This window comes from Falco punctatus (genome assembly GCF_963210335.1).
Source record: "Falco punctatus genome assembly, chromosome: 5".
In the NCBI taxonomy this organism is placed as follows: domain Eukaryota; kingdom Metazoa; phylum Chordata; class Aves; order Falconiformes; family Falconidae; genus Falco; species Falco punctatus.
The window spans coordinates 65,180,518-65,204,692 of record NC_137584.1 but is presented as its reverse complement, the minus strand read 5'-3'; the positions used below and the strand labels follow the sequence as shown (position 1 = coordinate 65,204,692).

The window sequence follows — 24,175 nt, the reverse complement described above, 5'->3', positions numbered from 1 at the left end:
CTCCAGCTTTGACGCATCTTTCCCTTCCTGTGCTAGGAAGCTACCCTAGGTGAGTACTCAGTATTTTGACCCAGAGGTGAATAAGGGCACTTGGACATCTTCTCAAGTATATCCTCACACCTAGTATTTTTTTTCCGGCTAATTACTCCTTCAGCTTAATGACACAGAATTACCTCAAAGTGGGAAGCTTTCCTGTACATTAGTCAGTGAGGTAAAAAATGCCGTGCCTTCCAGAGGTATCCTGACTTTTCTTGCTAATATTTTTCTACTGTATTTTCTACAAAAAATGGCAATTTGCTTACAAATTCTGATTGAACCTGTTGAGTCAGGTATGTACCTTGAAAATACCTAGAGCACCTGAACTGATTGCTAATGACTTTCTAGTGATAAACTTCCACCAAAATTAGTATCACATTGCCTTGCTCTTCTACAGAAGGCTTACTGTCATTAACACTTCTCCCTACTGAATGGATTTTTATGATTCTTCATTTTATATGTCTATGTATCACATGGACATATCCTGAAGTGTGCTAAGGCTGGTTGAATAATAAGTATCAGGCTTGTAATTAAACACACTGGAATCACTTCAAGGGATGGTGCACATTTTCTCTAGCAAGTTGCACACGTTGGTTTGATTGCATGTATATAATACAAAACTGAAGGTGATGTTCCAAAAATTGATGAGACAGGCATTTCAAATTGCCTGGTGCTGCCAGCACAACAGGCCACCAGGCATCCTGATGTGAAAGCAGGAATATTTCTTTTTGCTGCTCATGCTGCAGTGCTCCTCTGACAAGGTCCCTGAGGCATTACAGTGCTTGCAATGTAACCGCAGGAACAGTACAGCACACAACTGCTGTATATTCTTATACTATGTTACTGTCCAGAAATATCTTTTATCTTCACTTTTTTTTTTTTTTTTTTTTTTTAGGGTAACAATATTTTCACCCAACACACTTGACACAAAATGTTTTCCTTTTACCTTTTCAAACTTCAGTTTAACAGGTTTGGGGTTTGTTGCTGTTACAGCTTCAGCAATTTCTTGACCAATCTTAAAAGACTGCTCCTTTGTGGCTCCTTTCAAGAGTACAAACATGCTAGAGAAATGAGACATAGGAAATAAGCACAAGTCTGTTCAACATATTTCCTGAAACTTATAAGCCATAGTTTCCTGGTAGCAAGGCAGGGATGTTGTTATCAATCCTGTTCCCTTCCTTCAGACAGAAAAGCAAAAAACCTGAGAAACTGCAGTGTTTGGTATGAGATCAGGAGCGCCAAAGGCATGACAAATGCTGTGACTCTGGTGAAGCAGAGAACATCACTGCTCCCAGGCGCTGTAAAACTTCGAGTTCCCAGGAGAGAACCGTAAAGAGCTCTGGGTGCCCCCTTTTTCCCCCACTATAGGCAGCAATAGGATTTTACATCCTTTCTCCGACAGTTTTTTATTTTGGAAGTTACTGTGAATTTAATATCTTTGAATTTTAAAGTCTTTCATCAAAACTGGCTGAAATCAGTCCCTGGATTCACAAGTTAAGGAAGGATAGCCAGACAAGCTTTGTTTCCCATGGCTGAGAAATTATCTGAGTCTTGCACTAGAGACGCATATGCCTAGATGCGTCTCTATATGGCTATTATTTAGATGAAAGAGTGACCGAGAAAGAGGAGATATTTATATGATGTATTTCAGGCAGCCTAATCGTATCTTTTTAATGCTCTGGTGGCTGCCTCTGAATTGTATCCACTTCTGAAGCTTAAAATAGTGCTTTCCTCTAAGTACAATATAGTAGGCATTGCACATTGATAAGTACTCTATTTTCAAAAATAAAAATGGCATCATAAACAGGCACAAAAATATTCATTCGATAAATAAGATTTATATTAATTCACAGCTGAAAAAATATAGTCTTTCCCCCCTCTTTCTTTTCCACATAGTTTTCAAAAGAAAGGAAACCCTCAAAGTGCTTTCTAAGAGTCCACATACTCTAAGAGGGTCCAGATACTCTTTTCAGTATCATAAATTACCCCTGTTGAGACAAAAGAAAAATGTATCTATAAAGAACTACAAAGATTTTAAAAAGGACAGTAAGAAGCCTTACCTGTCAGTGTCACCATACACAACGTGAGCACCCCATTTTTTTGTATCGTTCACCAGTTTTATAGCACGCTCCAATGTTTCTCTGGCTTTGTGGACAATGCTATCCCCAACCTGCAAAGTTAAAAGATAAACTGAAAACCTGTATTCTACTGTGAAACCCAATACCAGCTCTTGATAAACATGGTCTAACCTTGCTTATCAAGCATTGTTTATGAAAATTTCTATACTGAGTTGCTTGTGTTACCCCCCAACAGCAAGAATTAAAGGAAGAGTGATCAAAAATTACAAAGAATTAAAATAAAGGAGTTTGAACTTCTCTAGGCATATTAAAAGTGTAAGGAGCAAGACAAGATTGCTTAGGCTCATTTTCTCTAGTTTTACAAATCTGACAAATCCTTTTATGAAAACTATGAAACAGCTACAATGTTTTATTTTATTTCCACTATCAGAACTGTGATCCGATCTACCTTTGGAGAGAGCTCTACAGACATGCCAACTCCAAATGCCCGTTGATGGGAAGAAGAAAAACAACACTTCTATTTTTTATTAAAACGAATCACAAATAAATCCCAAGTTGCTGATTTTCAGTACTGCAAATAAAACCAGCTTTTATGAAGGTATTTAGATTAAATATGTTTCAAACAATAATACTGTGTTATCCGACTACACTGTTTTGTCTTTTCCACAGTTCTTCTGTGTTTTTATCTGCAACCCTTACCTCAGTGCATGGCATTCTTCCAGAAAAATTAGCAGCAGTATAACCAAATGTAAAATTAGCTATATATTTAAGACCCAACTGACGAGCTTCCAGCATTCGAGTTATAGCTCTGTCATGCTTATAAGCCTTCATGGACTGTTTCACCATTATCCTAGTCTTCAAGATTTCTTCTAGCATTCTTGGCAGCACACCCTTTCTTACTGAAGGCTGTCATAAAGGGAATAAAGAAAAAAATTATGTTAAAAAGCCCAACCTAAACAGTTAGGAGTAAAAGCAAAACCCAGAACTATTAGATAATCACTGTTAAGAAGACAAATTAATTCGCAAGATGCCCTAGGCACCAGCGGTTTGGCTCATCTCACAAATATTACAAGCAACCTAGGATACAGGCAAAGCTCTTAAGGGCAGGGTAAATAGCTTTTTGTTCTTTGCTTTCATCAGCCCTGCGAACGCAATGTTTAGATAACCTTATTAACTAAACTGGGACTTCAGTATTTAACTGATAATTCTCAAAATGTTAAATACTAAAGGAATACTATTTTTAAAAAACTCTGCAAATATTCCTCACTTACATTTTTTGTTTTACATTACGTATACATATGCTGGCGAGCGGCTAATTGTTTGTAAGAGCTCCAGGCCATATTTATTAATTCATTACAAATCAGCCAGCAGTACATGTAACATAAAATGAGAACAACAGAAAGCAAGTTAGGGAGTTTCATCTCCCGAATGATGACTCTTTTTCTAGGAAAGCATTCTGCTATACAGGCAGGAGAAGAACAAAGTGTTACACACAGATAATTACTGTTTGATCCCCAAACCGCACTAGTAAAATACAGTTTAATTATAGATGAAATAAGCCTTCAGTATCAATGAAAGCATGAAGATAACATTTTATTACCTGAACTGCCAGAAGCACAGCACTGACAAATATCAAAAAAACATTGGGAAATGAGAACCGAACCTCCCCCCCTTCTGTCTGCTCTTACTGCAGCAAAATATAAACTACAATTATCAATTTGATCTTAAGCTAGTCAGCCAACAGGAAGTGAAAATACCTGTCACAGAGCACTAATATCATTACCTTGACAAAAGCTACTCCACTGGGTGACACTGTGATATCATGCCTAATCTGGTAAAGTAAGTCAGGAGGTACTCTGAGAGATGTACAGCCAAATTTGAATGCATCATATCTAATAAAGAGAAAAATTAAATATGAAGACAATTCATTCATTTACAGCAGCATCAAGCAAAAGCATCAACTCACATTAAAACGCTGGGAATGCCAGCAAGGATAGAATCACAATTATAATCTCAGGTCTAAACAAACATACTACCGTTTTTAAATTTCTCAGCTACGTGCAAAAGGCTTTAGCCATAAAGTAGTAATAAACAGCCGAATTCCAACACATGTGTAATTTATCAAATCTGTTCTGTGTTAATGCATATTTCCAAATGCTGAGTTAGTGGAGGCAGGTACTCATACTGTAATCCCCTATGGAAACCATGCATGTTTGCAAAGGAAAACACTGCATGTATTTTCTTCCTACAAATTCAGAATTTCAAATCAGAAACTTGAAAACCTGATGGTGACACCTAGCAATCATCACATACATCTTCCCATTCTTCCAAATATTGTGATATAGAGGTAACAACAATGAGCAATGAGATTTTTTTCCCCCGATTAACAGAATTACAGTTAAAATCAGTAAGAGATGCTACAAAGAGTATCACTGTATCTTCTTATTTTGATTAGTTAAGACCAGAGTGAACTAAGACTGTTAAAAGAGAACAACAATAATTAACATACAGCAGAATAATACTAGTCCAGTTTTGAAAATAGGTAGTGGATTTATGTAACATTTTAACTTATTCTGAAGCAGTATTAAAACTAGCATCACCACAATAATAAAATAGGTGTACACACATGCACATACAGAGTTGTGGTTTTTTTTGGTTGTTTGTTTATTTTTTACACAATGGAGTCTAATTCTGTATTTAATTTAAATTACATATTGATATGTGAATATGTGTGCCTGTGTGTGTATACACATGCACCCACCCACAGGGTAGATCTTTATCATCTCTATTGTGTAACAGAAAATGGTGCTATTCATACATGCCCACTTGTTTCCAATGACAACCAAGGGTTCTCAGTACCTGGGAAAAGATGGTAAAGTCTCTATGGAATCAAAGTTTGTGAGAGAAGAATAACAACTTACTTTCCTAAGTTTTCAACATGTCCCAGGCAGGTTGAAAAACAGTAGTTGTATGCTATCACAATGGAAGGATATAACGACTGGAAATCTAATACGAGGACAGCATTGCTGTAGAAGCGAGATTCTGGCTCCATTATTAAGGGAACACACTGTAGGGCTTTCATTTGAGCTCGCTGCTGGACACTGGGTGTCACAGGAATATAATTCATTGGCTTTGCAATACGCAGCATCATAGACTCCACACGATACTGCAAAACAATTTGGATATAATAATTATAATTTAGAAAATAAAGAATAAGCATGGGTGTATTAAAACTGTGTAAATACACACTTGCATTTCCTGAATTTAAAGTATGGACAATTAGTTTTCCAAAATAAACTGCCACACTCTTACTTTTATTGTATATTTTATATCACATATAGTGGAACTTTTCCATGTGTTTCCCCATCACTTAGCTCTAATAACTGAAAATCAAGTACTTCTGATTTTTATCTATGGAAAAAAGAAACATCCAGCTCAGGTTCAAAAAATAAATATACAACAGGCTGCAACAATACATATGGACAGCCATGATATAATCAGTGAACAAGCATTTGCTAAACTGTATTTTTGTTAAGACTTACAGAACGTTGAAGAGAATAGTATTATGTGCAGTTGATGACCATTTTCCATAGGAATCTGCACAGAAATTTTATTTCAACATTTGGGAAAACAAAGAAATCACATGCGAGTTGTGTAAGTTAATAATTATGCCTCCAAGACTTTGACCATGAGAAGTAACTAGAATATGCTTGGCAGCAAGAGAACCAAAGGAAGAATCTAAATCAGCCCATTTCAGAAGTCTGCTGCTTTGCACTGAGTATCATGCTTTCTCCCTGATGATGCCACAAGTAGTACAGAAAGTGTAAAATAACAAGTTTAAGAACTTTCACCTTGTACAAGACATCAGAAGATGTCATACATGGAGATAGCAGCATGAGAAAAAAAACAGCCCTATTTATGTATTATTCAATGCTTTAGTAAGAGTTTAAAAGCAGTAGTGGCCACGTATTCACCGTGTCCATTCACAATAAAAACCAAAATACCTGAAAATTACATACATGGGTGGCAAAGGACTGAAAATCCCAAAATATCAATGAACATTCCCATATAATTCTAAAATGCTGTGATTTATAAGGAACTAAATCATGATTCAAAAGCTTGCTGCACTGCATATTCAGTCACTGTACTGAATGGATTAGGTACAATTTCTTTAACTGATGTTATAAATGAACTTAAGAGAACCAACAGCTTTAACAAGACCCTGCCACCCTGCTGTCCTGGTTTCACCTGGGATAGAGTTAGTTTTCTTCTTAGTAGCTGTAGCTAGTACAGCGCTGTGTTTTGGCTCTGACACAAGAACAACCTTGATAGGACACTGACGTTTTCAGTTGTTGCTGGGTAACGTATATACTAAGTTCAGGACTTTTTGTTTTCTTGGGCCCTGCCAGCGAGAGGGCTGGAGCGGCATGGGGAATTGGGAGGGGACACAGCCAGGACAGCTGACCCGAACTAGCCAAAGGGATATTCCATATCATATGATGTCATGCTGAGTATATAAACTGGGGGAAGAAGGAGGAAGTGTGGGACATCTGGCATTATGGCGTTTGTCTTCCTGAGTAACTGTTACGTGTGATGGAGCCCGGCTTTCCTGGGGATGGCTGAGCACCTGCCTGCCCATGGGAAGCGGTGAATGAATTCCTTGTTTTGTTTTGCTTGCATGCACGGCTTTTGCTTTACCTAGTAAACTGTTCTTATCTCAACCCTCGAGTTTTACATTCTTTTATAATTCTCCTCCGCATCCCTCTGGATGAGCAGGGAGTGAGCAAGCAGCTGTGTGGTGCTTAGTTGCTGGCTGGGGTTAAACCACGACACTTGCAAACAAGTTGGAGTTTGAAAGTATAGTTTTGCAGCAGTATAAGTTGCTGCCTTGCACTGATTTGTGTCCAGTAATGAAGTCAGATGTGTGATGAGGTGGTCAGGGACTGGAACTGGCAAAAGCTAGGGTTTTTGTTTTGTTCCCCCCCGCCCCGTCCCCCCCCTAGTTTTCAGTGAGTTCTCCAATCATCTAACTAATAATCCATATGCATAAGACTATCTCCTGTTACATCTGTTTAGTCTACTATGAAATATTCAAGATAGCTTAATAAAATAAAATTGAAAAAATCACCTTTAGAAAAGGGCTTGTAAAACTTAAAGAGATACAAAAATATGGAAAAAAAAACCTTAAAATGTTTGCAATCTGTTCTTAGTACTATTCCATTTTAACATCTTCTTCAGCTAAGGAGAAAAGGAACTACTTCCAAGGGAAAAAAACATTATTTGAGGTGACTGGGATTGTTGCAACTGCCATTTTTGTGACCTAGAAAGTTTCAATGGAAACAAAACACACGTGCACAGAAGGAAAGAGAACAGTCAGGACAGAAAATGCACCATGTTTCTGTTGCTTGCTCCCACTCACAGCCACCTGAGAAAATGACAGGTGGAACAGTCTTTGCAAGCTGCAATCATGACAGTTTAAGCATATCTACACTGGCAGTATGCCAGGTCCCACCTCCCTGTCCCTAACTGTGCGTTTCTCTTCCCTTGTCCCAACACTGGTACTTTTCTGGTAAGGCGGTAAACCAGATCAGGGAGCTAAAATGGCAAATGCCTATCAACCACCACCATAGTTCTGGCTGCTGGCATCACCCCACCCCCACCCCCAAAAAAAAAAAAAAAAATACTGGGACAGTACCAGCAAGATCAACAAGAACCTGCACTAGGTCAAGAGATGACACAGGTAACTGCAGTCAAGGGAAAACAGGTGGCAACATTTTTAATGGGGTTGAACTGTTAAGGAACTGCAGCTTCAGACGCTCCTGTTTCTGGCTGGCTTAAGACTGGTCTGCTTAGGACATTAGTTTTTGTCTTTTTGTCCACAGATACTGGCAAAATAATCAAACCTGGTCAGCTCAGCTATATGTCTATTAAAAGAGAAAGCAAAAAAATGGTAGGCAAGAATTACGGTAGGCAAGATGACAACAAAAGACCAGACACATGTGAGTGAGAGTTGTCATCTCTTATTTCAGTTGGTGTTCAGGGCTCATGTGAAGCCATGAAAACAGTCTAGTTAGTCTCATCACTCAGAACCTAGGCAAGGAAATCCTTTGGTATTACTGGAGATTGCTGTGGTCTCAAAGAAAGAGTTGTATAAAACTCACTCTGTCCTGCTCCCCTTCCCTCTGATGCTAGTATCAAACTAACAGAACCACACACATCTTGCATGACACATGCATTTAATACAGCCAGAGCCTTTCTTGTCTTATCATCAGATCTCACCCAGAGGCCTGCTTCACAGGAAACGTTACTTAGAACATATTTGATGCAGCTTTGTCTGCCCTGGAAGAAAACCATCTCATCTCTCTAAACCATGCTCAATTGTATTTCTTAGTGTTTTAAAAAGCATTCATTTTCAGACTCATGTAAGTGTGAAAAATACCAGCTCAGAGGGAGAACTTAGTGTTCCCAAAGTTGGTAGAAGAGTCTCGCTGTTCTGATTTCAGGCACTATTTTTAACAGCTATTTTTAATCTCTGAGACTAAGCATTCAATCCATTATTACTGCTTTTGAATTGCATTCCTCTATGTTTCAATTTTATGTTACGCAAAACAGTCTACTGTGACCTAACGAAAATACATACACTAACTGAAAAGATACCAAAGAACTAAAGCGCTTTGTAAAGACTATTCTGCTTTTGTGAAGCGTAAGGAAAACTGAATCTTACCTGGGAGCCTCTTGTTAACACATGTAAGAACTGAATGCCAAAAAGTCTTGCCATTTCACTTGTTCTGTCAATCAAATCCAGTTTGTCTAATAACTGGAGATTCCCACGGACCCGGCTAACATAATGATCAACCATTTTCCATCTGTGAAAGTGAACAACTCGTTATAAACAATGAGGAGAGTGTTGCTCTTTCTACTAAGAAAAACGTGTTTTTATGACAGCTTGTTACAAACCAGCAAACAAAATCTCCCCTGGGACATTTTTGTATGGCTCTTTCAAAAATGTGGCACACACAAGCATACACTTACATATGCTGAAGATACTACTGTTAAGGTATATCTCAGTAACATGCTATACCCTGTTTCCCTCACTGCCCCTAAAGGATGAAACAGAAACGTCAGTTTCTCCTCATCTGTTGAGGTGGGTTTTTTAACCAAGTGGACTTTTGTGGAGATATCCTTCTATATTAAGAATAACTATCTCAGTTGGACAGAAATCTGTAACTTCAGCACTAAACCAAGTTTCCACCTAGTTGAAAAGTACTTAACTTGTACAGAAATTATATGTATATCATGAAAGACGTTCACATCAATACTCAAGTTTTATGAATTGTTCGTATCACACAATACCACATCACTCCAAGGCAGTAAAGGCCAGTGTGCTGTGTGTCATTTAAAGGTATTTTTAAGCAGCTATAGTTTCTGTCTTTACACCTTGCAAACTGCTCTGTGCTATTTTTAAGGCTAGCTTGGTTGACGTGAACTGCGAAGTCAGAAATCTGACAGTTCACAGAAGTCCTGATGAATAGTATGCACAAAATAAAGACCTTACAGAACTTCAAAATAGCGTACCTATTCAGATAGGTTGAAACTGTAACTGAAAAACTGCTTTTTGTGTATTTTAAAGAGAAAAATACACAAAGATGAAATACTGAATTAACTACACAACAGAACACAGCAGAACAACTGAGTAAATAAGCTCATGTTGCTGCACACAGACTGCTCTAGGACCCGAGCTAAACTGATTATTTCTTCCTATGCTGACTTTAGCTTATACCTATTCAATGTTAAGAATGCGACCTTAAAAATAACAAACCAAATGGATTAATAGATTATTACCTGTAGACATCTGTCTTATTATCAAACCAATCAGACAGAACTCGGAAAGTAAATAAAGGAAAACGGTGATGAAGAACATGAAAGCCCACGTTTTCGAAAGTGTAATTCATTAGATTCACCTAGAAAAACGCAAAGCATGTGTTAACATGCACGATGTTCTTCATAGTCAAAGAAATAACTACTTTTTAAAAATCATAACAACTAAATTTATTATTTTTTTCTTAGTATTCTTTGTTACAAACGTAAACATTCATACTTAGAAGTCCCTAACTATTTACAAGTCAGGAAACAATATCCCTCGCCAATTCAAAAGAATATGTGGTATTAAGTAGATCACAAAGATCTGATCTGAATTTGGCTAGAACAAGCTTTGTAAAGACTGAGCCATTTGAGTATTAAATGTAAGGTCATAAACAGCAAAACAATGAGTAAGCCCAACAGCTTAAAAAAAGTTCAAGTTATTTAATTTACTAAAAGCACCATACTAGACTAATTGCTAAAATAGGGAAGTTGTTCTCAAAATGCACAAGGAAGTGAAAAGGAATATCATTAAGAAACATTACTGAAAGATAACGGCTTCAGTATTTTACATTTTAGTGATATGCAAAATCCATTCTCAAAGTGGCAGACTGCTCTATTTGAAGAAGTGTACACGAATAAAGCAAAAAGTTACAGAAGTTAAACAAAATTTTCAACGAAGTCTACAGTAAGTTAAAAATCCCAGTAAGTCCAATTAACCTTTTACAAATTTTACCTCATTTCTCATCATTCTCCAAATATTTAAGATAATTCGCCCAACAATATTTATTTCACTCATTGTATCCGATCCATATTCATCCAGCTCAGTCGCAAATCTGTTCTCTTTCTTTTCATCTAAAGACATTAAAAAAGAATATATTCAGACAAGTTATAGGACAGTCAAGACTAAATCAAGCTATCCCTCTTCCAATTTGAGCTCTCTAGAAAAATAAGAATTCATAAAGACTGTTACTGATTGCACAAGGTTATTTATTTACTGGCCTTCCACACAATCTCTAAATAAAACTCCCCCAGGTTTTTCTTGCGCATCCCTCTGAAGATAACTCTTAACTTTGGTTTCATTGAAATGGTGTCCATGGCAATATATTCTCTGTAGCGAATATATCGGTTAAGCAATGCTGAATGTTAACGGAGTTAGCTGCATGTGCACAACATAAAAAAAGGCGATTTCTGCCCTGAAGGGTTTATAACTCAAGGCTTTATTGGCAATGATCTTACACAGTTGGAACCAAGTCATGGGACAGAAAATTCAGTGCCTTTCATACAGTAAAAGCAAACCCACCGCAGTGGGAGCCAGCAGACACGAGTTCTGGATAGCACAAACGGAGAGAGAAGGAAATAGGAAGGAACAAATGCAGAGGCACTCTGAATCTTCCTGTAAGACAGTGGTGACTACAGCACAGGAAAGACACCCTCTTTTGCCATCCTTGGGTTTTTTTTCATGCTTTGAAATACTACAACACAAGAGAAGATGGTCTTTCTGGTACATTTCTTGAAACTCTTTTTTTTCAGTCATCCTAAGGCTACAGTTTTGGTATTCTTTCCTGAGTTTACATAGATGTTTTTTAAAATGTACAACACAGATAAAATTCAGTATGAAAACACACTGTATTATTTGATCCTCTGTCTTGTTCCTTCTTATTAGTTTAACAGAAGAGAAAGCACTTTGAGGCAATTTCCCCACAATTCTAAATCCCTACCCATTTTTCAACTGTCGGGTGTATACTCTGCCACTACTCACTTACCAGATACCCCTGCACAGTACCCTACTAATAAAAAGCAGAAACTTTTGGACAGAGTGTACAGAAGTGTGGATACACAATATTTTGCAATAATGATCAGAACTGAGCAACTTGTTCTTCAAAGAGCCGTGAAGCACATTTACCCTTGAAGACAGAAGTACAAATTGCCTGAAATTCTGACTGTTGTGAAAGAACATACTACAGATTAACTTTGTATGTTGATCTTTCAAATCTGTATATCAAAATATGATTAAGAAAACCTATTTTGCATTTACTGACCCTATCAATAAATCACAGAGCCTTGACAAAATTTAGCAGACCTTTCATACACAGTATCAAAATGCGTATCACCTTTCTAACCTCCTTATTGTTTCAGATTTTTAAGGAGAGAAAACAGCAATTTCTCTTTTCATGTTTGGATGGAAAAAAACCCACAAGCAGCAGCATTTTTTTAATCCTGCTTTTCTTCTTTTCCACATGCTGGATCTCCTGTGAAAGTAAGGAACTTAAATTTTTCCCCCCTCAATTTTTTTTCTTTTGTTGGAAGCAGAAATTATCAGTTAGTTTTACTTTCTGCAGTGTCACTCTAGTTCTCTTCCGAGTTCTTTAGGAGATACCCTACATTTCTTGAGTTTGCTTCCTGTTTTGCTGGTAGAAACAGGCAACAAAGTATACTGTGATCACAAAGGAGACCCACTGCCCGGATGAACAAGACTCTGCATGTGATGAGCATTGCAAAATTACAAAAACCCTGTAGTGCTCTACAGCTGGTATGGGGAATAGATCACCAGAACCACGTGAGCCTCTTTGGAAGCAAAGTTGTTAAGAAGCAGGACTGGACACTCTTCCTATCTTTCAAGTGCATGAGATGAAATAAAAAGTCTCCTCTCATTCTCTGTTACCCAGCCCCTAACTTTGAGCTGTGATGCAAAGGAGGAAACAGGAGGCCACAGTGCACACACAAAAAATGCCACTACGCACAGGCACAGTACTCACTTCTCTTGTGGTGTGTCCTAATGACTTATGAATAGTTCACTTGTAAATGGCAGAGGCAGCACCAGACTCAGCCAATAAAGCAAAACCAGAGAGAAGTCCAGCTTTCTTTTTGTTAAGTTGAAATCACAGGAAAGGGAAGGAAAAGTACCTTCCATCTTTATTTCAATAGGAGGAAAGAGGAGCATACTGCTTGAAGGAGCACTTCCTGTTCTGAAAATACAGCATGTGAAGAAGGGAGGGAAATATGAAGCATAGGGGTTGGAAAAGCAAGAGGAACATAGATGGGGTCAAAACCATGGACAAGGAGGCCACAAAGCAACAGAGAACACAACACCTGTACGTTTATGGTCATGCATGCAAGCCCACACTTATGGCATGACATTTTTGGGAGGAGCTCATCAGTGTGAACATTTCCTTATCTTTCTCCTGCAGTTCACTCAAAAAAGAATAATTACTTACCTTACAATAACACTAGTTCTTAGAAACATTTTAAGTGTTATGTATACCATTTCTGGGTGTGCATCTGCCGCCTGGCACAAGAACATCCATACTATGAATACCAGTGCTGTGGAGATCATACCTACGTCCTGCATGCCCACTGAAACTTTACGTAGAAAGATGTTCAGGGCTACAACCCTGGTTTCATTCACTAGAACTGAGCTCATGCTCTGTGGGACTTCATAGATGTAGGGAAGAAAGTCCAACTGTGAAATATTCAGGGACATCATCATTAAGAACCATGCTGTTCCCAGAGAAGTAACCTGTCTTTCTTGAGGAACTCTTCATGTGCACGCCAATTCCAGTAACTTGAACAACAGCTTATGTCATGAAGATGAGTACTATCAAGAGCTTTGCTAATGTAACTTTTGATTCTGCATCAACTACAGTGCAGGCATAGCTGTTCTGCAAGACAAGACCTGTGACTCATCCCTTCAGAACAAAAGCAGAGACACATTAGTTAACTGTCCCAAACTGAAGCGGTTGTTCAGCCATACTTCTACAGTACAGCAGTAATCTCTGTGATCTTTGGAGGTTTAAGAAAACGTTGACTGCAACACTGATCATTCCTCTTACCAAAGACGGTGCAAATCTTGAAGCGTAAGGGGTCCAAAGTCCTTCAATACCTCTGAAGACTGTATCCAGAGGCATTAATATTGCAACCATTACATCATCTCAATTTGAGCCATCAGGAGAATTTCATAACAAGGTTCACACAATCAGTTTGTAAAGAACAAATTTTAGACCTTTGTGCTGAAGAAGGAAACTTGTGACCTTTGATGGCCAACCCATATTTAAACTGCTATATGTTCCTGTTTTCATGTATTAAGTATTAAAAAAATTCACCAAGGTCCAGTTGCCAACAACTTTCAACTGAAGATGCAATTTGTACCTATGTTTTCTTGTCCCTGGGAGGTCTCAGACTCAGACCTTTTCTAAACAGGTCACAGGTAATAAAAGCATCAAAAGATTCTGAAGGCATCAAAAGAGTACATAAATATTCAAACCTCAAGGAAGGAGTGTGTGAACGTAGCTCTTCTAAAACATCATGTTCTCCCGGCCAGGCACACAGTATGCCAACATAAAAAATGCTCTTGCTACGCTGCGTAAGCCCAAAGATGCAACTAGCCCAGTATCATGTTCTATCAAGTACCCAGAAGCAGAGACTTCAAGAACAGGGGAAGCAGGTATTGATAATCTCTCTAGAACTCTCCCAGCTTTTAACCTTTTGCAGCTTTCCTGGGCCAAACATTGTTTTCACATATGTAATAGTTCCCAATGGATTTTTCTTCCAATAATTTAATCTCCTCTTTAAGCAACATACACTTCAAGCATTTGTAATATTTCGTGGCAAGGAACTCAACAGTTAACAACCCAGGGATGAACATTCAACTCTTACTCTATAGCTGCGGCCTTGCTAGCTTCATTTGGTGTTTTCTGGTTCTTGCGTTGGAAAAGACTGTGAACAACCAGTCCATAATCTCCCTTTACATCCCTCAAGATTTCATAGGCTTTCACCTTTCTCACCCAGTTTTGTCTTTTCTGGTCCTAAGTTACTAGACTACTAGACACATCTGCATTACCCTTCTCACCTTTACCAGTTCTCCTATATCCATTTTGATGAGGGAAAGATTATGGAAGAGGCTAGAATCACAGTATTTGAGGTACAAGCACGCTACAGATTTTAACATTGACATTCATTGTTTTATATTTTCCTTGCTCCATAATTCCTAACGTTTCATTTGCTTTTTCAACCATTACTCAGTAGTAGGATCAAGTTTTTAATAGGACAATCACAAGAAAGCACTTCTTATTTCACAGCTATTTAGTTTCTGTACAGATCTTTGGCAAAAGCCCTGACAAAAGCAGCTTTTTCAATTGTTTTGACTTTTAGGATCCTATCTCCCTCATCCACATCATCTTGATGACTGCAAAGAACTATAACAAATTTTTGAACCAGTTTTTAATTTTACAAAGTCATCTTGACTGCTCTCAGGTGCACCACATTTGTCTAGCTGTTCACAGCATTCTTCAGAACAACAGCTTCTATTGATTGGCTAAGTGTAGACACTAGGCTTACCACTCTCCTGGGTAACTTTTCCTCAAGTTTTCAAGAAAAAAAACCCTCAAACAGATGATCTTCTGAATGTTGGAGGAAAGCTTCAGCACCTGGGCTAGTAAAATTTGCCCACAGTACAAGAATAGCTATTGAGAGTAAGGATTTTATTACAGAGTTGCTGACCAGGACACGTGCTGTTCAGGAGCATCTTTATGACCATGTATCCTAGCCAGAGAAACTCAAATAACGATTATTGTAGGTAACCTGAATACCATACGCATATGACAGAAACAAAGGAGAAGGAAGAGAAAGTTTGGAAGCAGAAGCACCTCCAAGAACTGAAAACTTAACACGTTACTACTGAAAATGAATCTACGTTCATGGATACAGGACACACCCAGAAGTGGAATACACAAAGAATTAAAAAATTCAGAAAACACTGAAAACCAGAATCTCATTGGTATTTCAGATTATTTTTTTTACTGTGATTATACCTACAACAACAAAACAGCAACAACAAAAAAAGGTCCATCTGAGGAAATACTCCACATTTATTTTTTTAATTTATTCATAAATTTCTACTTGTTTCTATTGAAACTGAACTGAAACCCCAATACAATAACTTACCTGGCACACGAGAAATCATCTGGCATAAATCAACTTTTAGTGCAGCAGCTCTCTGTAAGAGATAACCCCAGGAATGCATCTGGACTTCATAGCCTAACAAAATGTCTGGGTCATATCTATAGAGGGGGGAAAAAAGGAAAATGAGCTTCGTATTTTTTAAGAAAATATTTTCCATGAATAGAGTATAAACAGGATTTCATTCTAATCATGTTGAGTTTAAAAAAGTAGCAGCCACAATCGGTTTCTATGAAAGCAGCATCTGGACTTTAAAACACACAATCTTTTAGGATCTTCAATATCATTCAACTGAAAATAAATTTAGGAGTATCTTCATTGGGATTTTTTTTAACATACTTTTATTATTTCAATCTTCATAAATAAAGAACAAAATCTAGGTCTAATCAGGTTTTATCGATGGAATCAGGCTATACTGAGCATAAACTGAAACCTAGCTACCAGCACAAGACGGGTAATAAAAATACAGTTATGTCCTCAAACTTTGTTGTACTATTTTCCTTTATGAAATAGAATTTGCTACTAGGCTACCAGAATGTTTTGCAAATAACAATGTGTCATGCATACCACAGTGTAGCTTATAATAATCAGAGGACACTTCTGGTCATAAATGCTGACTCTTTACTGGGAAAGTTATAATTCACAGTTGAGTGAGAGCTGTCAAAATTGAAACATGGAGAAAATCAACCGTATTTACTTGTTCTATTTACATACATCTTCCTTTAAGATAACCTTCTTTCTGTAAGATACACAAGACAAATTCATTTTACGCTGTTATTTCATGCCAGGTGGAAAATCTGACTGGCTCAGGTATGACAGGGAAAAAAAAAAAAAAAAAAAAAGAAGTCAGAATTGTCTTCTGACATAGGCACTGCCTATCTTCCATTTAGGCTCAGAGAAGAGTTGACTGGACAGAAGGACACACAAGGTGGCTTCAAAGTCAAAGCACTGGTAGGAGTTGGCTCGGAAGGAGCCTGTATCACCTACCTTTTGAGTAGGCACTATCAAAACCAGAAGTCATGATCTGGTCACTTGCTGAAGAGCCTAATGATGATTCTCCCAGGCTGGACAGAAAGATACTGTCCAAAGTAACATCAGATAGCTGTTATTTTTATATCAAAAAAAGAAAAGACGCTTCACAAGGAAGAACATCTGCTTCTTTCAATGCAGCTCAGTCAAGGGGTTTTGAGTTCCAGCAGGCAGGATTCAGTACAACTGAATGACAAAAGGGCAGCTGTCAGGAGGCAGAGGACTGGATGACAGGTCAAGGGTCCTGTACCACAGTCTATGCCCAGCCCCACAACTGGATACAGGCTTGCAGACCTTAGTTTATGGGAGAAGTAGGCAGGGACCTTGGCTTGTGAACAGGGTCTCTGTACTTTTTGCATCCTTAAAGGCATCAAAAAATGCCAACATTCCCTGACCACTGATTATAGCGGAATACCACTGCCCTGAATTAAAGCTGTATCACAAACATTACAAATAAAGCTTCAGACTATCATGAAAGTCTCTTCCTTCTTGCGTGTCCCAGACAAGGGCAGATGACAACTCTGAAGTAACCAAGTACTCTGAGAATAGATCCAGAAAAGAGCTTCACCACACTTCTGCCATGGACATGAACTTTCCGTGAAAAATAAAGGGAAAAGTATTTGAATCTTCTTACTAAGCATGGCTATCTCTTTATTACAACTTGGGCTTTTGTACCAGCCAGCGGAAGCTGCAAAAATCCCTTTTACCTCCTACTTCTACCTGTGAAGGAATGATTTTCCAAAAATTTTTGGGTAAAGCCAAAGATTATAAAGCCAGTTTTTGATTTCTAGCATTCCAGATAAAGTAAAAGAACCAGCGCTTTGACTTTGCATTTGGGGGGTATTTTGCCATCTACTCTTAATGTAAAAAGAATGATTCTTTGGTTTTGGAGACAGGAAAAGAGTATCAGGCATGGAAGCAGTAAATTTACTCATTTTGGAAGCCTACTCTACCAGCTGTACACACCCAAAGTTACCTGGAACAGTTTATGGACAAATGAATGAAGCTAGCCTGCAGTTCCTACCAGCAGCAGAATCAGTGTCAAGAAGAGTTATGACCACTTGCTGCTCTGCACAACATACAATGATTGCCAACTGAGGTTCTAAAATTATGAATAGCTCCATCTAAGCTTTGAAATAAAAAGCAATTATGTAATGTTTTATACAGTCATAGAATAAATGTTAAAAAAATTAACATATTTCACATTAATTCTTGCAGCTACACTACCCTGGTCCTAGCATACAAAACACTACTGATTATTTAAAATAAAGGAAGCAGTCATTTATGTTCATATTTGCAAACTGGTGTCACATAATTCAAAATGGAAAATACTTGTAGATTTTACGCAGGGCAAGATGTTATGCAGATGGGTTCCATGACAGATGCAAACATGAATGAGAAACTTGTGAAGAACTTCTTACGTGGTACATAAAACAGTATTCATTGTGCCAGGAACTTGCTTGCTCTTTTAAGCCTGTTCTGAACAGAAACCACCATGCTGTTTGGAAGTAGCAAGCTGCCATAACTACATTAGACAGCTATTACCTGTGATGAAGGCCAGTTGCTTTGGGTTTTACCTTGCCCAAGTAGTGCATTATCTCCCTCACTTCTCACTTAACCGAATTGTAGTGGGCTATTACATTACTACTGCAAATACCTCTATTTGTATTGCAACTGAATGCAACATTTCATCGATTCATTAGTTAATCTTACTATTCTCTTTTAAGCTAATCAATAAAATTACCTCTGTAAAACATCTGCATATAATCACAAGAACTGTTTCCCTGGTATCCTTCAGATGGAAAGATGTTTTATAGGACAAGACATAAAACCACTGTAGTTTATGATGTTTTAAGATGCATGCATGCATTTTCTTACATAAATAAATTGTACCTAACTTCAGTATTACGTATTTCAACACAATTTTATGTAAATTCACATGTAGATTGGAAAACTTATCACTCAAAAGATTAAAAAAAATAAATCAATGTGTAGTTTTGAACTCAGTCTTGCTTGCATAGGCCATTAGGGATTGCCTATAACGGCACATTACTGAGTCATAGTGTATCACTTTACAGTGCATTACTTTGCTTTTCCTTCCCAGCTACACACTGCACATGCATTAAAGGGAGGGCCTCATTTTAAATAAGTTTGGCATCTCAAGTTTTCTAAGCTGGTCTCTTTATTGTCACTGAAGAAAAAGGCCTCTTTGAGTGAACTATTCCTTATATTTTAGCCAACTCTTGTAGAATGAGGTCCTGTTCTGACTATTTAACATACATGGTGATGCGGGTAGACACTGACAACGAAATGTAACTGTCTAAGTTTCAGTCAGATGACTCTCATACAAAGCTATCTACATGGAAAATCAAGGTAGAGTACCTAATAAATGGTGAATTCAAACCCTACTGTAAATTCCCTGTAAACATAGTCCCTTAGTCTCAGCTTCCTGTATTTAAAATTTGGATCCAAGTGGTATCCTTCTGAAAGCATGAAAAATGATAAACACACCACCAGCAACTGAGTTGCTCAGGTACCGCAGTAAGTTACACATATATGTATTTTGTATGTAGATCTGTAGGCATTCACAATATATGTACAGAGAATTATAATTAGTATTAATAAATTTATGGATGCTTAGGTATTTCCTTAATTTTACAATCAAAATAATTTTTGGTTAAGTGTGTCTCTGAATTATCTTTGAAGGAAAACACCAAAGAAAGATTAAATTCAATTCAAACTCCTTTCTAATGAGCAACACTTGGGACCCCAAACTCCTGTGCTACAATACGCGTAAGGTCCATCTTAGGCAAAAGGTTTAACAGACCGATCTGATTTCTTGCACCTAACATGAGGTGCTGCTGTTTCTTGCGTATTGCCTTGCTGCTGATCAACTCGGTCTCAATTCATGCAGCATAAACGCCTCCTCCTGAAGCCCAATGCCATGTACCAGCGGTACCTATGAACCAGTGTGTCACTTCTTGAGAACTTCTGTGGTATTCTTTTTGCTATTAGAGGAGATGCCTGGACCTAAAGGATGACATTATTCCAAACGTGAAAATGAACAGTTAAACCCAAGGTTTAGCTGATGTGTGCTCAACTGAAGTCTGTCTCTCTTTTGCTTTCTCTCTCCTCTTTTCATGTGGTACCACAAAGACGACAGGTTGTGAGTTAAGGAGGATGCGTTTTATTTTTTTCATCCTCCCTTGTCACAATTTTTACAGTATACTATCCAGTTGGTCTTCATCATCAGTTTAAGCTGTTTTATTAAAAGAAATCGTAATGAGACCAGCTTTTATACCTGCAAGAAACTAGGAAGTTGTAATACTGATATTTGAAAGCTGCTGGCTAGGACTAACACAACGGGAATAAGAGGTGTGCCTGCCAACATAGTGATCTTTTGTTAAAAGGGTGGGCACTGATACTGCTTTGCATGCTGTTGCCAGTCTCTCTGCAAAGATGAAAAGCAGCATTTATGCTGGCAGGATTTAAAGATGACAGCATTAGCATTCAACTCGTACATGCTGCAGAGAAAAGAAATGCAATTATTTTCCTTTCTAGCTAAGTTGTATGTGCTGTTATGCCATCTCTTCCTCTTTCTCATTTGGTAATTTTGTGAATGAACACTAAAGCTCCCAGTTATGCCTTCCCTTCTATTATGTGTCTGGTTTTCCTGACTGCTATTTTTCTTCCAGCTAAAATCAAAAGAAAAAGGGGGGGAAAATATTAGGCCAGACCTATGGTACAGACAAAAAAATTAACTGTGCATGGCAGCAGAATGCTTGGTGACTCAAATACACAAATGAAATCTCTTGAAAACATTTTTCCACTTTGCTTTTGGACAATAAAAATCCATAAAGTTGACACAGGACATTAAGGAAGGATTTCTACAGGAAAACGCCACAGAAGATGATAATGGCCTGGGAAAAGAAGGTTAGATTAATACATCTCTATTTTAAAAAGAAAATGTTGCTGAAGCATTTACAGAAGAACAAATACAATACATTGTATCCTACACAAAGAAACTGACTGGCATCATACTTTACAAGAAAAACATTATACAAAATATTTAAACATCAAGTATTAGCAACTAATTAATTTACAAATGTTTTATCCCAAAAATCTTCAAGAAAAGTCTTATAACCATACATTCTGTTTTTGTACTTCTACCAGAAACTACTTCCACAGGGACAGAGAGCCATGGGTGGTTGGCACATTTCAAGTAGCAGTGAAACTACTACCTTTTTTCAAGCCCATTCTGTTTCCACATCGTCTGTGTGTTACAGAGATGGGGACTGTGCATTCCCACATAAATTCCCCAAATTTTGCTCCTCTCATGTCTGCAGGACCAGCCCTTTTCTGCTATCTGGTAGTATCTGCGCTTACAGAAGAGTGGCACAATTTTCCTTAAAAGTGTAGGACAGACCCAAACATTTAATTTCTCTTTCATGGGAATCCACTGCTCCATCAGGCTTGAACATCTCTAGTTTTCCCATTTTTTTTAAATCTCCAAGACAGACATTCTTGTAGCATTCCCTTCCTCCTCCCTCTACCTCCTCCTTCAACAGCCAGCTTTCCTGCATTTTGTACTGACTGGTTTACGGAGCTATGTGAATGTGTTTACTCTTTTTTCTGCTTTTAGGTTCAGACACAGAGGTGGTTCTGTTTTACTTTTTCAAGCAGACAGATTCTTCCAATTTTTCTCCCAAGTCATTGCAGCTGACATGATAAAGAGATGGTCTGTTCAGGCAGCATGACAGAATCCTTCAGGACAGCAATACAGGCTCCATCTAAAGAAAAAAAATATTGCCCTATGACAACTCCAAAGAGCATACAACTTTGTTCTCTGTGCTTGTAGATCATCCACACTGGCTGCACAGGATGGGAAGGAGGTTGTTTCTCAGGTGCTTTACACCCGTTTTGAACTGAAGTCCTATTTTTTTGTTTATAGCCAGAGGACTGTTTACCAAAGAAGGGAAAATTGGACCTATGTATGCGAGGCTTCCTCTCAAACTCTAAGATGGTTGTCAGGGTACCAACAACCACTTTAATTATGCTTTTCTTTATTGCAGATCCATACTGGCTGTTCTTCCCTGCCTCCTTCAAACTCACCTCTATGGCTCTTCAAACTGTTTCCTGCCTCTCAATCCTCAAGCAGCTCAGTATTTCAATACCTTCTACAATTAAAGAAAATTCTCAAATTCCCTTTACAATGATGTGATTTCTTTTAGCTGTTTTTCCATAGATTTTGGTAGTCACACTTTTAAGTACTCCCATTTCACAGCTGAATCGCTCTCAGTAATAATCTCCTAGAAATAAAGGTGCAGATTGGACAAATCTGCTAATTTTCAGCACAGATGAAATCACAGATCACAATTCCTGAGAAACAACCATGTTATCTTCCGGTCTACAGACCTCAAGGTGACTTATTTTCATTTGCCAACTGCCTTGAGTTAATCAGAGACAACATCTAGCAATTCCACTGAAGAACATTCAACCTGGTATTTGCTTTACAGATGCCTAGGTGGAAACACACGTTAATCTTACTGTTGTCATTCAGATTAGCACACACTGAACAACTTCACAGTGAAGGTATAACTGAATCCAACTTGAGCTCATCAATTTCAGTGAACTTTCTGGAGCAATACTCATCTTCAATGAGTATGTAACAGAGTAACTTTAGCTCTGCTATAAATAGCGAGATCTGGGAAACACTCTTCAGTGACAAAAGACTAGTCGTGCAGATCAAGAAGAAAACACCAGCAAGCTTCAAAACCTCACTAGTTTATCCCTCTCTGCTTCAGAATCTGTGTCCCTCAATATCAATCAGCGTGTTATAAAGACTATTTGCGTAGATAATCTGGGTTGTTTGTTCGAAGACAAAACACTTGCAGATTTGTGATGAAAAAAAGAGAGACTGATGGCTATTGCAGGAAGTTACAAACTTCCCAGGAATTGCCTTTCACTCATCTATGTGCTGTGAACAGTGGTCAAGAATTCTCTATTGTGCTTTTTCAGAATTTACATCTGTTGACAAGAAGTGACAGAATCAACCACCTAGTATTTTCAATAACCAGGACAGAATAATAAAAAAAAAAAAGGGCTAAACAGAGAAGTTGAAGGCTGGAACTTAAAACAAATGAGTACGTTCCACCATTTCACATATTTGAAGTAAGAACAAGAATTAGGCCAACTACCAAGAAAATTACTAGAAATGGGAACAAGAATTCTTCAATTGGACTGCATAAGACAATTCCTCCCGCAGCTGAGGTACCCTCTGTTCAGTGCACCAAAAAGTTGATAAAGTCTGTTCATGGTATTGACAATAAAGATTGAATAGATACCCTGTCATCCATTGTGCCAGGAACCTGGAGTTTCATTCTTCCATCCTTCCTTCCAACAGCCAAAGAGGCCAAGAACATGAACCAAAAGCTGGGCACGCTATTTGGTCACAAGAACCTATTATCCTCTAGCCTGATGCATTCATCAGTACATAAGATACTGATAATGGTCCTCTGCTGATAAATGAAGGTGATTTTGAGTTTTGCTCCATGAACCCCAAGTGGTCGTGCTTCTTAAACATGGTCTGATTGTTTTCTTTCTCTAACCTATCAGATCTACTATTTAGTGCACCTACCAGAACAACTGGAGTACTTAGCTTGTGCTGCAAAAAAAAAAAACATTAAAAAGAGCAACGGAAGATTGTTTAAAAAATAATTCCCAATTGAAGTTTTCATTCAAGCTGCTTGCTTGTCCATTTTCCATTGAGAAAGATCTATGCAGTCCACTACTTTTTAATCAAGTAGTTTTACCATACTTTTTCCTTCAGTGAAAGCTACTCTGAGTCTAGACACTTGTTTTGTGCTTAAGAAATATAAAACATTTACTTCAGCAAAATTTCTTATTCTCTTTCACCTAGGCTTCGGAAAATAAAGGGGTAAAAAAGCAGCAAACTGAACATGTGGTCCAAGTTTTAAAAACGTATTTGTTGAGAATGCAGCAGAAATCTGATTCCTTAGGTGACATTGCATAGAGCGGGTAGGGAAGTAGTCTAAGACGATGACAGCAGAATTCCTCTCCATTAACAGATTCAATCTTTTATCTTCCAGGAATACAAGTTAACTAACTCAAATTTTTGGAGATAAAGTTGTTGTGTCAAAAAGGCATGCTAGCACAGTGTTGAAAGAGAAGATCTCTTTTGAAGAGATCTCTCA

General features: G+C 37.9%; 1 protein-coding gene across 2 annotated transcripts in view; it reads right to left on the bottom strand.

Moving 5' to 3' along the window:
* REV3L (REV3 like, DNA directed polymerase zeta catalytic subunit) overlaps positions 1-24,175 on the bottom strand; it is a 124,028-nt gene that overhangs the window by 8,242 nt on the left and 91,611 nt on the right. For both annotated transcript variants that reach the window (XM_080388168.1, XM_080388169.1), the window contains 9 exons: positions 15,918-16,033; positions 10,711-10,829; positions 9,957-10,075; positions 8,839-8,980; positions 5,036-5,280; positions 3,898-4,006; positions 2,814-3,020; positions 2,097-2,206; positions 983-1,097 (listed from right to left, as the gene is read on the bottom strand). In XM_080388168.1, the coding sequence (XP_080244294.1) occupies positions 983-1,097; positions 2,097-2,206; positions 2,814-3,020; positions 3,898-4,006; positions 5,036-5,280; positions 8,839-8,980; positions 9,957-10,075; positions 10,711-10,829; positions 15,918-16,033 (1,282 nt within the window). The remainder of the gene's footprint in view (positions 1-982; positions 1,098-2,096; positions 2,207-2,813; positions 3,021-3,897; positions 4,007-5,035; positions 5,281-8,838; positions 8,981-9,956; positions 10,076-10,710; positions 10,830-15,917; positions 16,034-24,175) is intronic.